This window comes from Pangasianodon hypophthalmus, chromosome 1 (genome assembly GCF_027358585.1).
Source record: "Pangasianodon hypophthalmus isolate fPanHyp1 chromosome 1, fPanHyp1.pri, whole genome shotgun sequence".
Classification (NCBI taxonomy): Eukaryota; Metazoa; Chordata; class Actinopteri; order Siluriformes; family Pangasiidae; genus Pangasianodon; species Pangasianodon hypophthalmus.
Genome location: NC_069710.1, coordinates 4,879,578 through 4,897,007, shown reverse-complemented (window position 1 = coordinate 4,897,007; position 17,430 = coordinate 4,879,578). Strand labels below are relative to the sequence as shown.

At 39.6% G+C, this 17,430-nt stretch overlaps 1 protein-coding gene across 3 annotated transcripts; it reads right to left on the bottom strand.

Annotated features, from left to right (window-relative positions):
- Positions 1 to 1,214: 1,214 nt before the first annotated feature.
- pogzb (pogo transposable element derived with ZNF domain b) lies at positions 1,215 to 17,421 on the bottom strand. Of its 3 annotated transcripts, XM_034304528.2 has the most exons (21): positions 17,198 to 17,421; positions 16,328 to 16,858; positions 15,417 to 15,523; positions 15,070 to 15,165; positions 14,806 to 14,975; positions 14,579 to 14,678; positions 14,049 to 14,303; positions 13,287 to 13,472; positions 12,251 to 12,336; positions 11,893 to 12,158; positions 11,566 to 11,711; positions 9,914 to 10,014; positions 9,654 to 9,806; positions 9,396 to 9,530; positions 8,982 to 9,187; positions 7,301 to 7,441; positions 7,053 to 7,106; positions 6,844 to 6,956; positions 3,952 to 5,385; positions 3,609 to 3,642; positions 1,215 to 3,289 (listed from the first exon to the last, which is right to left on the bottom strand). In XM_034304528.2, the coding sequence occupies exons 3-21, from the start codon at positions 15,517 to 15,519 to the stop codon at positions 1,498 to 1,500; spliced, it is 5,571 nt and encodes a 1,856-aa protein (XP_034160419.2). In that variant the 5' UTR covers positions 15,520 to 15,523; positions 16,328 to 16,858; positions 17,198 to 17,421; the 3' UTR covers positions 1,215 to 1,497. The 3 variants fall into 3 exon arrangements, with proteins under 3 accessions (XP_034160419.2, XP_053089786.1, XP_053089787.1); XM_053233811.1 differs by lacking the exon at positions 17,198 to 17,421 and having other exon boundaries at positions 16,328 to 16,930; XM_053233812.1 differs by lacking the exon at positions 17,198 to 17,421 and having other exon boundaries at positions 9,660 to 9,806; positions 16,328 to 16,929.
- Between the last annotated feature and the right edge of the window lie 9 nt (positions 17,422 to 17,430).

Genomic DNA, 17,430 nt, shown 5'->3' with positions numbered 1-17,430 from the left:
AACACCACTGAACACTTTTGGGATGAACTGTAAAACTAAGGGGCAATTTAGTGTAGCCAATCCACCTACAGTGGATATAAGAAGTCTACACACCCCTGTTAAAATGGAAGGTTTTCATGATGTAAGATGAAACCAACAAGATCCTACAGAAACAGCTGGTCTTTATTTGGGGTAAATCAGAATAATTTCACTGATGAGAGTGAAATTATGATACAGTCAGTGAAAGTATGATAATTACTTTTGAACATGAGATTGAATGTGATTGGTTCATTCTGAACACAGCCACCTCCCTAATTATAAAAGGGTGTGCACACTTATGCAACCAGGTCGTTGTAAGTTTTTTATTTTTCCCTAAAATGTTTCTGATTGTTTTATTTTTTTTCCACATTTTTATATGTTGTAATTTCGCACTGAAGATGGAAAAAGTTCTGACATGATTTATCTTGGCTTCACTTTTTTTACATCACAAAAACCTGCCATTTTAACAGGGGGTGTGTAGACTTTTTATATCCACTGTACTGGCATTTTTTTGGGAGGAGAGATGAAAGCAGAGAACCTAGAGGAAACCCACATGGATGCAGGGAGATCATGCAAAACTCCACAGAGACAGCAGCCTAACCCAAGCTCAGGATTAAACCACAGATCTTGTAGATATGAGGCAGCAATACTATTATGATGAACTGGTAACATACTGTGGCTCTTTTTTTTTTTCCTTTAAATGGTGATTAAGAAATTCCATTCTACTTAATTCGTATGTTGGGCTAAACAGGCCCAGAGAAAGATACCAAACAAACATTTATGCAAATTAAAAGACACAAAATGGACACAGATAAAACCTACAAATCTCAGAATAACCCATATTTTTCACACCATTCTACAGGCTTCTTGAATAGGGGTCTGAAAACAAACCTAAGAAAGTTTTAACTTTTGGCCATGGTATGATTTGCTTAATGCTCACCGGACCTCCATGTATGTTTACCAATGATAATATATTTGGATGTGATGTTCTTTTAAATAGTCAGAGTTTTTTTTTTTTTTAAACAAATAAAGGCAAGCAGAAAGTAATGACTTTGGAGAAAGAATGTAAATGTTTAGGGTAAAGTAGCTTAACTCCAGAGTAGCAAATAAAATTCTCATCTCTTCAGATTTGTAAAGTACACCATTTCAAGATACATCCAGGTCTCATTATTAGTAACTTCATTAGCACCGAGACATAAGGGTGAAGACATCCATGTTTACTTGGGTGGATGAAACAAAACATTTATGTACAAGAGATCCACATCCAAAGGCATAAATGAAAAATAGTTAGAATCTGGGAGAAAGTACAAATAGTTTAAAAAAAGGTCATCACCTCTCATCATCTTTAGTCTTATGCAATAAAATTAGGTTTGAGGTTTTTAAGACACAATTTCACCTCAGGATAATGAATTTAGTCATAATTAGACATTAAATATGTACTGCCCATATTCCCCCTTTCTTTCAAATTTCTGTAACAAATTAACAGTTGGATCCAGCATCTGTTCGTTTTGTCTCAAGGTCCTGACAGTGTTCTAAAAGCTCCTCTTTCTCAATAACATGGAGTACGGCTTGTGATTGTGAGGAGTCATCTAGAAGAAGGGGAGAACACCTCTCTGAAGTCTCACTTGGCACCTCTAATCCTTCTTTCACCATTGCCTGTGCTTGTCGTTCTTGTCTTGTCTCAATTCTCTTGCTCTCTGCTCTGCTGTTATCTTCTGTTTCTTCAAGTAATTCTCTCTCTGCCTGTTCAACACTGCTTTTATTTTCACTGATTACATTTTCTTTTTTATCCAGGATGCTTTCGGCATGTTTCTCCATGGACTCATCCTTTGACTCAGAATCTATTGCCTCAGGTCCAAGCATGGCTTCTGTCAACATATTCAAAAGTTTCAACTGAGCATTAGCCTCCTTTTGACATTCTTCATGTTCTGTGATCAGTCTGGAGAAGCAGAATGAGCGCTGAATTATTTGAGGCCTGCCAGAACAACAAGCCAAGGCCTCCTCTAACCAGGACATAAGAAGTTGAACCAGGTCTTCAGGCTTCACCTCAGCTATCCTGTTTTGGGTTGCCAAATGAGACCAGCGACACAGCAAGAACTTTTTCAGCACAGGGCACACACACATTTCCAAAGGCTGTCGTTGGCTGCTGCACCCAGATGGAATAACCATAGGTAAGGTCTGGGTTCTACTTAAGGTGGATAGGAAGTCTTCTGTCATGTGGCTATGATGGCCATCAATAACTAGCATGGCCTTATTCCCATTCTGAGAGTTTAAATACTGCTGCCATACATTAGCAGTCCAGATCTCTAGTTCTTCTTTTTCTGAAAAACCTTCAACTCTCGCTTCAAGTTGAACTAAGTCTGACAGCCCTTTGCTAAAACCATCTAAAGAGGTGCCTTTAATAAACACCATTGTAGGCAACATTGTACCATCTGCCAGCACTGACAGGTAAATGTTCATCCATGGTTTCCCGGTGCCCTCTAATTGGAATGCTGAGTCTTTAGAAGTCCCTGTACTATCGACAAGTCGGTCAAAGTCAACAAAAATTGAAAGCTCATCCATAGCACCAACAAGAGAAAGTGGAACATTGTGTGTTTTAATCTGTCTATGTACAAACCCTGTGAAATCTTGGCAATGTTCCTCCATTCTGCGTGGTAGCTGATGACCAGGCATGCCAATATTGTGCAAGCCCAGCTTGTGCTGCAGCATAAAGGTCACTGCCCACTCATATGAAATACGGAAGGAACTGCTTTGATTAGTGTGACTGTGAACCTCAGAAGCTTTTTGAAACAGGTTCTCCTCTCTGATAGGATGCTGCTGCTCCCGCTGGACTAGTACCCACTCCACCAAACGCTCCACAGCCTCTCCGCTGCTACTGCCTAGACCCTCACAGTCTAGTCTTTTCTCTTTGTCTTGAAGCCAAGTCCTAATGAGCTGAGGTTCTGTGTCCATATCTTTGGCTGCTTTCTGGATTCCAGAGCACAGTGCAAACAGTAGAATTCGGAGCTGACGCACAGACAGCATATCCTCAGTTTCTTTGATAGGCTTTGGAGAATTAGGCTTTGCTGCAGACTCCTTGCCTTTGTGTTCATCTCCGATCTCAAGGGGCTCTTGCTGACTACTGTCATCTGTCTCCAATTCTGAATCTGATGACCCCAGAGGGGCCAATTCCTGATCAATGTCTTCAGTCATCCCAGAGGAATCCTCCATTGCTGAGCCACGGGGAAAGTTTTTAGGAGTAGTGGTGTCCTTGACCGGCCGAGTATGTTGCCTGAAAGAAGATACAAGTGTTACTGTATTTTCTGGACTAACGTCTACAGAGCACTGGACTAAAGTCACTGGTATATTTAGAATGGTTCACCATCACCATCTGGTCAGCAGTGCACAGGGACTGGCAAATTGTGTATACCAACAGTTGTGTTACAATCTGTAACTCTAAACCTACAAAGTGCATCTATATGATAGGTGTACCGAATAAACCGGCTACTCACTGTGCAGAGCAAGCTAATATAGCCAACAAGCAATGGAAGTCTATTTAACACCTTGTCTATTTAATTACTCCCACACAAATTTAAAAAAAAAAAACATACCTCTTAGGCTCCACAAACCCAATTTTAGGATTACCTGTGGAGAAAATAAAAATAAGTAAGATATCTCATACCAGTGAACCATTTAGAAAATGTTAGTACTCTTAACCTTTATAACTTATACATTCATGCTCAGGCTTTTATGCCTTATAACCTTTGAAATCTGCAGAGAAACCATGGTAGTCTCAGAAGCATCAGGTACACTTGACCTGGCATGCAGTGGAGCCATACAAAATCTCATGATGCTGATGCTTTAGGTCACAATTCTTACATCATCCTGGCCTAAAACAATTTTTAGCTAAACAATGTCTGACCCCCTCAGAAGTCTTAGAAGCTTCTGTCCTACCCTCACGTCTCCGCTGATGCAACTGGTCACTGTTCATTTCCTTCTGAAGAGCTTGTCTTTCAGCACACTTGGCCAGCTGGTATCCCAACCGTTTTCGGTAGTTAGCCTGAGAGAAGTGGCCTCCTTGAAGCCATCCGGGTGGGTTGCCTTTCCGAGTCTCTCGTAGTACAATAAAGGAGTTAATGATGCTCAAGTTGACAAGGAACCAGAAGAGACGTCGCCAGTTTGTGTCCAGGACCAATCCTCCTAGCTGGTTGCAGGCCAGGAGCTGACTGCAGATGTCCACACCACGCATGTTATCTTGCAGCAGCTTGAAAGCCAGTGGTCTTGAAATGGTGGAGAGTTCCCCTGCCTTACTGGTCGACCTCCTCCACACTTTGTCTGGCTGGCCTGCCACAGCATTTGTAGAAATGCAGACCATTTCTTTTGCATCCTTCCATCTGGTTACCAGCACAGGGGGGTGCTCAAATTGAACATAGTCCCCAGTGTTCTTCAATGCAGGCTGATCCCAGAAGTCTCTAGGGAGGACTGTACCACATATGGAGCTGGAGCTGGAGCAGTATATGTTCTTTTTGTGTAACTCCTTCATTAAGGGAATACTTGTTAGCAGGCTTGACATGAATATCTGATGATGTCTGCCTTCAAGGCCCTTTACAAGATATGGCACAACCAAACTCCCCAAGTCTCTGTTCTTTTTCTGTTTTGTCAGGATTAACAATTTATGACAGTACCCTGACTTTGAATCACATAAGAGCCATATTTGTGGTTGAGAGCTTCTACACTTCTCCCCATCAGCCGCATTCTCATGGGACCTCAGTAAAGTTCGATCAATAGTCAAACATTTGTTTGGCTTGTAAGCTTTGCGCATGCTAGTCTCCAGGATTTTCAACATGGGCTGGAAGAAAGACAGCTTGTCCACATTCTGGTGGTCTTCCTTTGCAAGCATGCTGTTCATCCGAATATGCAGGCTGATCTGCTTGAAGCGTGCTGCAGACATGGTCCTGTAGAATGTGGAACAGCTATGATAATGCTCCCAGGACCAATACATCTCTGGCTCTGGAAGAACTTGCAGTCCCATCAGAATGGACAGGCCTATGAAGCCTCTGACCTCTTCACTGGTAAGAGATTGCCAAGTGGGGTCCCCTCTGCCTACATAGCGCTGATAATCAGCATAAGCATTGGTCTCCTTAGCAATCTGCTCTATGAGGCTGTCGGGGAATAGTAGCTGGAAGTACTCAAGGACATCACTGCTTTTAGCCATTGAATGCTGTGGCCCACTGCAGTCTGTGAACTCTGGCACAGATCCTCCACCACTTGGAATGCTCCAGTTCTCCATGGACAACCAGTCAGGCTTTGCCTCAACATCATTAGCTCCTTCCACTTCCTCCTCCTCCTCCTCCACCTGGCAGAACTCAATATCAGTCTCCAGACACTCTGTAGGGGAGGGGAGGGATCATAGGAACACACAGTTAGTCTTCTTTTTGGAGCCTTATGACCACTATTACTCCACTTTACAACAGTATGTTTAATGCTAAAGTGGTTCCCATGTGCCAGTTAGCTTTTCTGAAAGAGTAAGGAGCTCAAAAGCAGTTGATAGTTCCTCGTTGTACAGTCCTTTTTTTTTTTTTTTTTAAAAATTAGTTCCTGTTAAAGTATTTTAGAAACCCTTATGGCTGTCTTCGTTCTGAAGGTATACAGCAGGAATTATATAAGCAATGTTTTACATTCTTTTTAATGTATGGTTATATTACTATATTATGACACTTTTCCACTAGCATGCGGAAAGAGGACAGTTAGTCATACCAAGGTATAATGTGGATAAAAAAACAAATTTTCATAAGACAGGCTCAGAATGAGCCTGAATCACAACATATTTGAGCCAGTTTGTCGACTATGACATTAATAGTTCTTGCTTGCACAACGGCCCAACATGGTTAAAGCAGGATAGTGGAAAAACATCATTAGGAAATAGTACAATTAAGCTACAACTAATATTTACATAAAGTTGTAGAATGCATGCAGAGTACGCCGGAAAACCAAATAGTCAGTCCAACAAACAGTGCAGTCTGTAAATGGACAGTGCCATTGTTCTATACGCCAGGATTTTAAAGGAAGCACAGTCTGTGGTGTTTGTGCATAATATGAGCTGTAATTTTAAAGTATTTACATTGATAACTGGTGAACCATACAGAAAAGCAGTATTTTTTTACATGGAGAGAAAGTTTTTGCATTATTACACTGACTGCATTATTAAAAAAATGAAAACAACATGCCAGAGAATGACGACAGAAAAGTAGGTCATCATAAAATGAAAATCAGAAAATCAGAAATATAGCTAAATCAGGTGCATTGTTATAAAGCCTGAACGCACTGGTGAGCCTAGATAAACTACCTGATAAAAATACTTTTAATAAAGACCATCAAACAGGTCAAGAAGACACTCGGGCCTATAGGAACAGATTCAGCAAAAATCACTATAAACACAAACTTATGCCAGAATGAACCCGAGAAGAACAAAGCTTACAGATTTCTAAAATAAAGTGACATTAATGGAGATAAAGAGCTGTGTTAGACTTTATTAGATTGATCCAATAAGGATGGTGGATGTAAACAGCAAAGAATTGGAAAACAAGTTCTTAATATAAAGTTGTTTACTGTACAATTATTAATGGCTTCCTGAAATGAGACAATATGAATAAAAAATTTAGATTCCTATATGGTTCACACTGAGTATATACACAAACGTGTTTGAGGTGATATTTTACACTTTTATCTCACAGTGATGGTTTCAGTTAAAATCTGCTGAAGCTAACTCCCCCAAAAAACTGAATCAATGTTCAGTGTCTTAGAGAACGCACTGTACATGTTAGCAATGCCTGAAATCATACTCACCTTTTAGACTGAAAACACAGCGAGAGTGGGTTGGGAACTGGGCCAAGTGTTTGGCCATCATGTCTCCCTGAGTAGTCTTGTAGTTACACCAAACACATGTTAGCTTTAACCAACTGCAAAATAAGTCAACTTTTAGCAAACAACCCCTCAATGCTCAGTTTGTTCATTTACAACTACTAAAGAGATGACCAATGAATGTAAAGCATTACCTCAAAGATCCCTTTTTAGAACGAGCTTTATGTGTTCTGCTTGAAACATGATTGCTGGAATAAAGTTGAAACAAAACTCCAGTTACCAGAGGAATATCCTGGGTAAAGATCCTCTAGTTATTTACGAACAACATGGAATTAAACTAAACAGTAAAACAGTCACAAATGCATTATTTACTGTACATTATAGTGGCATATCTACTGTTTGGTACTTTCCTAACACATATAAGACAGCTATACTGACTCACTTGATCATGTGGTTGGCATATGCACGGGAACAGCATGTGCTGTATGTGCACAATGAGCAGTGGACATATGTAGGATAGTGATTGGCAAAATCAGGGATGTCAAAGGTGCACTCCACACACCTTTGTCTCCCTAACAGTGCTCTGAGGAAAGAAATACAAAAATTGGTTTATCAATGAGTCTCTCATCTCTCTCTCTCACACACACACAAAATTTCTACATTTAATGTTTGAACATTAAATGTTTGTGAACAGTATGGATATCCTCATTGTCTCAACTTTTCGTGGTGCTGTATTACTAATGAAGGAAGCTAATATCTTGTCAAACCTTTCTGTTTACTCTAAATTCCAACAACACACTCTAAAACTGGCAGGAGTTAAGAGTATAAAAAAACAAAGAGGGCCTGTCAAAAAACTAACAGATTAAATTTTTTCTAAAATGTGTAACCCTTACTGTCTCCTTTCTAATCACGTGTATTATTCAATTATTTTTATCTGCTCTTGACAGACTGTTCTCTGATTTCACTTCATTCACATTTCAAAAGCTATTTCTGTCATGCTACTCAGTGCTTTCTATTGAAAGATTCCTGTAACAGGCAATCTTGGGCAGAGAAAAATTAAATTAGGTTGCTGAAATTAGACTACTTATATTAAGTAGTATTGACTTCAATGTTTTATTCCAGTCATTAGAGGGAAATCTGGTGGTCAGGGATTTGTTAAACGTCCCGAAATGATCTGACCTTATGATCTTAGTTACACACAAACCAGTCTCTGTTTCAGCTACCCATACATTTAAGTTTATTTTTGATCAGAGTGACTGGAGCTTAGATTGGAGGCTTGCTTTAAACTTGAATTCAGTTTTAACATGATTTGGGTTTGCACACTCTTATATCAAAATGATTAAACATTAAACATTTAAACATAACAGTTAAAATGATTTAATGCATGTTAGATGATCCAGCAACTAAAAAAAGGTAAAAGGTGTATCTGCAATCAAAATGATATCTCTAGATGGTGCAGAGATATCTTTTATTCCCATTGCCTCTAGACTTAAGTCTCCTTGTGTTTGGATATTTCCAGTCTTTGGTATTGTATTTGTGTCCAATGTTCCTTTCATTTCTGAATTTATTTATTTTTTTTTTACTGTTGCCAATTGTATCTCTTAAACCACTTTGATATCTGACTATAACCATCTTCAACTCTGACTCTTGTCTCGTCAAAGCAAACCGACTTTGAGCCACTTTAACTTCCCCTTCCTTAAATAAGACAAGAGATGACAAAATCTTTAGACATTTTAAAGAGGCACATACGAGCAAAGGAACATGTTGAAGTTGCTTGTAAATAGGAAAACACTATTAAATTAATATGGAATTATGTTTTGTAGGTAATATATAAATTTTTCATTTTTGCATTGTATGCATCTAACTGTACATTTTACTCTATATTTTGATATCCATTCCAACTATCATATCAAAATATCACTATGTCAAATATGTCGATTTACATAATTTAATGTCAACCACACTTAAAAGAGTGGTTGAGTTGCCAGGATGTTGGGATTGTAGATGTGAATCCGTAAAGCAATGAACTGTGCTTCTTTTTAGACTACAGCTCCTTCTAGTGGACAAGAACTCAACAGTCCAGCTGAGAATTGGTCATTAAATCCAGAAACATATGAACTCACCTGTACTCCTGGAACTTGGTCAGGAAGCCATACATTTTGGTGATCTGCTTTTTAGCAGTTCCACTGCTTTGTGGTACCAGCGGCTTCTGCTCAGTAGTAGCTTGACCAGGCTGGGAAGTGCTTATGTGCCTCTCAGTGTCTTTACTTGTCTTAGGACCCGTTAGACTTGTAGATTTTTTGTGCCCTGCATACGCTCTAATGGTCACCTGGACAGAAAGTCGAGAGGGACAATTGAAAGAGTTGTTAAGCTATAAAAATAGATTAAATCTGACATAAACAGCACCAGCCAGTACGACACCATCATAATTGTAATTGTGATAACAAATTTCATATAACAATAAATGGCAAAATGTTCCTATAAAAAGATGCTACTGAATCTTTAGTGTTCAGATAAATTTGGGTATTAACACGTACTTTAGTCCCAGCCTGCAGCCCTTCCAGTGGAGTTGGCTTGCGGAAGGTCTTGTGGTGATTGACTTTATGGTCAACCTTCTCTTTTGTGAAGAGAAATTGAAGTCTGCATTTGTTACAATGGTAAACCGATGATTTCTGCAAGCAAAAGCAAAAAGAATTGGCTAATGATTTATACTTTTATAAGAAAAAATTTATACACAATTTGTGTAATATCTTTGTTTGGAAACTACAGTTTAATTATAAAGAAGGTACACACACATTTACCTGATGGCGGGCGAAGTGCTGCTGGTATGTGCCGGAGTTCTTAAAGACCTTCAGACAGTAAATGCAGAGCAGGTAGCGTGTGTCCTCATGCCATGTGCAGAAGTGATTGTGCACATCAGAGTAGAATGAAGAGCGATACTGGCACAGCTGAAAATATCACAGTTGGAAACAAAACATAGCTGTGTTTAACTAGATAAAAACACACCAAAATGACAAAAAGAAAAAAGGAAATCGCTTCATGAAATGTAGCTCACCTGACAGACATATGGCATTTCTCCAGGTTTGTGCGTGTTCTTCATGTGCTGCAGGAAAACAGGCTCGCTCTCAAAGGCCCACTCACAGATTTTACACCTGGCTGCACAAAAAGCAAACCAATCATGAATCCAACAAAAACCCACAGAACACTCTGATTACTCTGATGAGTACGGATGCATCAATCAGCTATAGAGTGTTGCTTTTTTCTGTTATAGATCAGTATTTCACTGGCTTTAAAATAACTATATCACTATACAACATACATCAAGTTCTCTGATATAGGATTGATTTATACATGCCATGAATGGGTGTGATTTTGCATTAGGGATCTTAATTGAAATCTGTGATTGGATTTCTGTAAAGCTGCTTTGTGACAGTGTTACTGTTAAAAGCACATCGTTGATGGTCAACACAGATCATGCATGTGAGCACACTATCTTAAAGCAGTGTTTCTCAATGCTGTTCCTGGATTACCACCACAGCGCACAGTTTGTTTTCCCTGCTCACAACTCACCTAATTCAACTCATCAACTAATTAATAAGCTTAGAGGAAAGAAAACACCAAAGTGTTCAAAGTGGTGTTGTTTCAGGGCCAAGACTGAGACACATTGTCTAACATATGTCACCATCACACGTGATGATCTGCATCAACTTAAAAACAGATACTTAAAGAGAATATGCTCATGTACTGCGAGGATGTTGTTTGATGGATGTAGCTTTTGTCATGTAGCTTAGTTAAGAACATTCTTTCCCACATTAAGTACACCATTAGCTGCAAACTGGGTGCTTTCATGGCTACCCTTTTGCCGCCATTCACCTGAAGAAAAGTATCAAAATTAGTATGTTTATAGCCAATGCTCTGATCTCAGGATTGTAGTGATAACGAAAAAAAAGGGGGTTGGCTCATCCTCACTGCTTAGTTATATGCCAAATGAATGGAAGAGAAACTATTGGTTAATCAGCGAAACAATACTCCAGAAAACCTGTTGGCTGTGATAAAACATGAATTTACAGACTGCATCTGGAAGAGTTTTAAATTCAAGTCATAAAACTTGACGATTTGCATACTTAATGTTTATACTTCAAAAGTTACAAAATAAAATAAAATGTTACAAAAATAAAACATTATAAAATAAATATTTCCAAAAAAAAGATCATTTTTGCTTAATGATTAAAGTCTTTAAACTGTATAAAACATGCTCTTTATGAATAAATAGGATAAGCAGATGAGAAAGTACAAAAATTTCACTGCTTGTTTTTCTGCATTCTTTATAGGAACAGGAGGAGCTGAAATCCTTTGTGGAAAATCTGAGCTATTGTTGAACATGTGACAGGGAAATGCTATTGTGTGATAAAATATAAGAGCCTATCAAGTTCCAAATCTGCATATTCACAGAATCCGTATTTCCTGATGACTTTAAAAGGTGTTTTTATGCCAATCTCTATAGTCGAATGACCTATTTTAGGTAACAAACCACATTCTATATTCTAACATAGAAAGAAACAGAACTTGGATGGAAAAATACAACAAGATCTCGCTGCACAGGGATTTGTAAATGTCCCACGTGAATGGAAAAACTTCATCATGCTTGCAAAGTGTTTTAAAATTAGTAACTGTATATGTATGTAGGCAGTAAGACATCTCCCTTACTAGTTGATTCTGAAGTGCAATGGACGCTCTCCACGTGACACTGAAGGCGAAATGGAGTGGGAAACTGGCGATAACAGTGCGGGCAGGTTGTGTGTTCTCCACTCTGCTGTTCTACATCTACATGGAACTTCATGTGGTTCATAAGCCTGCAAGGAGATAAGAGGTTCGAAGTTGCCGCAGTTGACCAGACAGAGAAGGCCAAAAAATGTACGAGCAACAGGCCGCTAGAAGTACTCTCCTGTTCTAAAGAGTGTCATCGTTATCTTCAGCCAAAAAAATGTAACAATTCAACCACTGCTTAAGGCAACATTAAAATATATTTCAAACCTGATATTGTTCTTCTGCTTCTTGCCACAGGTGAAGCATCTGAATGATAAAGCCTCTTTTAAGTTGTCTGTGGGGACATATTCTCGATTTCCCTCGTAGGTTCCGTAATAGAAGTCATCCACCAACATGACAATCCTGGACTGATGTTCTCCTGGACTCATCATGCATTCAGTCTTTATTTTCATGAGGGAGCTGCTCTGATTTTGTTCTAAATGTGTGGGCACTTCACTCTTTACACTTGTATGAGTCATGTCTGGACAGCAGAACTATAGAACAGGGGAAAAAAAAACTCATTATCAATCATCTCTTTAGCTTTAGACAGTGTTTGTGTTGGGTGGCCATGTATTTGGGTACTTACACACATATGTCCCCGGAGTGCCTCTACCATTTTGAACCGGGCTCCACATCGTGGACAAGCGTAGGATAAAGGTGATACAGAAGTACCTTAAATAAGTCATTATAACACAATCAGTTAGTTTCACATATCCATGTATTAATGTACCAAACTGATAGTACCACAATTCTCAAAATCACAGACCTGCCAATGTTAAAGATTTAACAAGCGAATAATTAATCTAATGTATAATTGTTTATACCGTACAACTCATTTATAGCTAAGAAATGCTACTTCATTAACTTCTAACCTCTGTGTGTAGCCATGTTGATCTGATGTCACTACCTGAACTAGGAGGAACTCTGAGAAGACTACCCTGAGCTCCCGAGCAAGAATTTCCAGTTGAGCGGAGTGTTTTCTTTGGCTTTTCCTGGTTGGAGGTCAGGAATTACAAGTTACGACCTCCACTTGAACGCAGCATTTTTGTCTTTTGGCTGTTGTTGATCATTTTCAGTGCATCTCTAATAAATATAGTTAACTGATGTTAACTATATACTTGTGTAATGGTAGCGAAGTTGAACATAGTGATGGATTTTAGTTCACATTAAGGGACTCGAAACATTCTCCATTTACCTCGACAGAAAGTGAGGGCTGTGTGTCAGTGCATCTTTCAAGTGAGAAAAACATGTTGAGATTGAGCACTGGCCAAAACATCTCTAATGTGAGATGAGGGCGGGGCTTCCAGGGGTGTCAGTTAATGGAATTCAAAACACCCACACAATTATCAGTTATTCCAGATTCAACTGCACAAAATGTAAATTGCACTTATGGCATATGTTTGAGTGATAATTACCATACCAGAATACTCAGATGCTAAAATGTGAAACGCTTTTGCAAAATGTGTGAAAGTTGACAGGGCTGCACATGTATCAGAAAATACCCTAAACTAAAACTGCATTCAACTGAGTATTTTTAAGTTGTTTGTTTTGTTTGATTTGTCTTAGACACGTCCAGTTGTGCAGACACAGAATGATAGATCTATAAGTAATCCACAACATACCTTGCACAATGTTGCTCTGAGCTACAGGAAGAGCTGTCTGGACAGCAGCAGAACCAGAGCCATTAGCCTTCTGATTGCTCATGACAACAATGGTCTGAGGCTGACTCCCAGTAGGAATATTGACGGAGTTCACGATGTTCATCAGGTTCTGCATGTCCAAGTTGCTGCCTCTTGGTTTGACAGTCACTGCCAAAGACATGAGGTAAAGAAATCATATAAACGCCGCACCCAATATTTCACATATTGGCCATCACAATGTTCCTGCGTATAACAAGTAATAAATTTAATACATAAATTCAATACTGAGTATTTGAATTCCTTTGGCCACGATTGGTTGTAAGTTATATTCCCTCACACTGATCTTTCTCAGTGACAGCTAGCTTCTGTTTATTGCATAGCTCTGTGTGTGTAGATGTGTGTCTTCAGAAAAAGGATCGACTACAGTAAAATCATGAAAACAGATGATAACATAATCTTACGTTCCTAAAATCCAAGCTCATGCACATTCCATATTTAGAAAAGTACTCAAACTTAAAGTTTGCGTCCAAGGAGGACTAGTGGATAGGCCACGATTCCCGGCCAGGGAACCCCACTGGGGATGCACATGTCCCAAGCCCGGATAAAACTGGGGAGGGTTGCACCAGGAAGGGCATCCGGCATAAAAACTGTTCCAAATCAAATATGCAGACCAATTATCTGCTGTGGTGACCCCTAACGGAGGCAGCGATAAGAACAACAACAACTGAAACTTAGTTTTCTCACCAATTTTAGTCTGGGTGTTAATGGGCAGTGGCTTTGGTTGAGTAGAAGGCTGGGAACTTGGGACAGACATTGCTCTGGGCTGGCTGGCTGGCGCCGTGTTTCGGATGGTGAGGGTGGCAGGAATCTGCATGGTAGTGAAGGAGCCTGGTGCCTGTCCCCGGTTCACTACTGGAGTTGTAGGCCTCATCTGAGCTTGTGGGGTAATTATCTGAGTTGTTCCCACTGCTGGCTTAAAAAGTCCAGGTGTACCAGGTGCTGCAAAAATGAAGAAAGTTAACAAAAATCATAAGCACTGACAAACAAACAAGCAAATAAATAAATAAATATACAAACAAATAAATAAATAAATACTATACTACTATTACTTCTACTACTACTAATAAATATATAGGCAATAATAAGGACACACATTTTAAACTCAATCAAGTATACTGGTCTTGTCCTCTGTTCACACTAAAGTAGTAGAAAGAGAAAAATAAAAATATTATTTTATTATCCCACTATTACAGAATATTAAAGAACAGCCATACCTTGGACCAGAGTAATGGGCCGAACTGTTTGTCCTTGCTGGACATTTAACACAATGCTCAGTGGGCTTTGGCCTGACTGGATATTCTGGACAGGGATACCCTGTCAAACCAAAAAGATTGCAAAGCCATTAAAAACTGGACATTTTACGGGCCATTTAACTTATCAACAGTCAATGGTTCTGATGAATCGATGTGTGCCTAATTGTGAGTTCTGTACAAGTCTGCACCTGTGTGGTCAGGTAGATGGGCTGGCTGCTACCAGCACTAGCACCAGGTGAGGTGCCAGGCAGAATCACCTGGGACAAAGCCACAGGTGTCAATCCTCCAGCACCTTGGGTCAAGATCAACTGCTGCCCTGGGGTACCTTTAGAGATGCCTGCAGGTAAAGCTGTTGGCACTGGAAAAATAATGAAATAAGAAACCATCTTGGAAATTGCGAGCTTATATGACACTATAAAATCCATCTGGATGAGCCTAAGAGAGAGACTTACATGGATTAGTGAGCAGTGGGACAGTATTCACATTAGTGCTGGCTGGGGAAATACTGGAAACCACAACTGGCTTGGACACAGATGGCGTTACAGCTCCTGAGGACATACAAAATGGCCAATAATTTACTTCAATGCAAAGAAATGCACAATTAAAAACATTATTTTTTATAGTCCATCAGAATTACTGACGATAAAAAAAAAAAAACATTTTATGACCTTTTCCATATAAATTACAAGTTAGACTTTCGAAAGAAGCCGAAATGAATCAAAGTGATTTAAACCATTTATCATCCCTATCCTATGAATAAGTAATCCTAAAATCCTGCATAAGAGAGCAGAGGCCTTACTTTCAGCAGTGTCAGGTGAATCATGTGGCTCATCCTGATTCATCTGTTGCCATGGCTCCAGCTCCTCCTCCTCACACTCCATAAACAAATCCGCTTCGTCCATTTTACTGCAATGAATAAAGTAATGGTCAGTAATGAACATTCAGTGTCATGATTATTATTGATTGCAGTTCGGTTATGACACATATTGTGGGATTTATACGTATATGTGCTATTGAAGAAAATCCATTCCAAATCAAGAATTATCAATGTATTGTGCCATTCCAATACTCCCATGTTCCTGATTATCTCACTATAATAGAACTCAGCTACAAAAATAAATCTGCCTGAAGGCTTGGAACAGGCTTCATTTACACCAGTCTACCTTGACAGGTAAGACTGCTGGCTTCCATTCAGCTTGAGTTACTTACAGCTGCAAAACATAGACTATATGCACACTTAGTTCACTATTTTCTTGATAGTATGCATTGAATAGCAAAGACATTCATTAGGTACAGAAGATCATGCATGTCTCTGTGCATCTACCATTTACAGTAATAAAATCCATGCGAAATTTTTAAACGGCACAGAGACTGAAAAGGGGCGGAGAAAAAAGTAGTTCCTGTACTGCAAAACACAAGCTGTTATAATGGATTTAAGAACACAGCAGCTGAACTTTGAGGTGTACAACACAATTACACAACACACGGCGACTCTAAGTGTTTTTCACAAGCATGTCAGAACAGTTTTGTGGTGTTTCCTGAAATCTCAATGGATGCGCACGGCGGAATAGAGCCAGCAGCCGCTTTACACCGCTGTATCCCTCCGCACTTTGTTCAATGCGCAGACTGGGTGAACTGCGAATTCGTAACGCGCGCGCCGTCATCCTCCATTACAAAGAATGCGTGTAGTGCATCATGGATAATACTCACCCTCAAACGCGTATTTACCAAGCGACCTCTTTATGATAAACAAGAACAAACAAGCATGGCCGGCACGTCACCGACGAGACATCGTGAGGGTTTTCCGTTTTCAGGAACACCGACCGACGGTGGCGTCTCTGCCAACGTCACATCCTGCTTCAACGCGACACGCTGATTGGCTGTGCTCCTTCTCTCAGAAAGGCACATTAGTTTTGCAACAATGGAGGCTTGCACGTCAAAAATAGACCACCAATAGTCAAATATTATAAATTAGTATGTATAATTCTCCTGATTGTAGTTGTGGACTGCATTGTAGTTTCTAATTGACTGAACACACGTCCTCTAATAAAGTAAATAATGTGGTGTTTTGTGAAGTGTTTGACATGTTAGCTCATTAGCACACAGCTGAGTAATGGAGGATTTTCTGTGAGGTGTGGAGTTACTGTGAGAGTATTGTCGGGCTTGCTTGGACAGGAAGGCGTCCTGGGTTTAAAATGGCGCACACTCGGGAAGATGGCGCCAGCAAGGACGCAGTGAGGGCTGGAAGAGACCAGGAAGAGACCAGATGCTGTCCTTCACACACCGTATATACACATGCATACTTAGCCTATATACATCAAGACAGTATGCCTTGATCATAATCAGAAACCTGTCTCACATGCATGGGTATAAGTTAGTGCTAGGGACACATAATGAGCAAAAAAAAAAAAAAGCATTGCATGTCTCTGTATGAGACTCATCTCATTAAAAACTAACCCAGAATATAACGATTTATCTGATTGTGGAGACTGTGGATGCTTTGGAAGCCTTTTAACCCAAAGGGCCCATGCACAGACTGATTAAACTGGCCACATAAAAATAGTGCTGCAGTAAACTCACAGGATTTGGTGCAAAGAGCGTGGCTATGAACTGTAAAGCCACAGTTTCATCCTGCGGAAGTGGCAAACTGAAAAGCTCATCTGTGCGATTTCTGTAAAAACCACTAACAAACATAAATAAATACTGTAAGACCATATATTTTGATCAGATATGCAGTTTGGACAATTGCATTTTGGCTCCATTGTGATAATCTTAATGCAAAGGTGTCCAGTCTTATCCACAAAGAGCCAGTG

Coding starts and splice junctions, on each gene's coding strand:
- pogzb (XM_034304528.2), bottom strand. CDS start 15,519: ATGGACGAAGCGGATTTGTTTATGGAGTGTGAGGAGGAGGAGCTGGAG. Junction 7,442..8,981: donor ACCAAGTTCCAGGAGTACAG/GTGAGTTCATAT, acceptor TTCTTTCCTCAG/AGCACTGTTAGGGAGACAAA. Junction 3,290..3,608: donor GGGTTTGTGGAGCCTAAGAG/GTATGTTTTTTT, acceptor ATCTTCTTTCAG/GCAACATACTCGGCCGGTCA.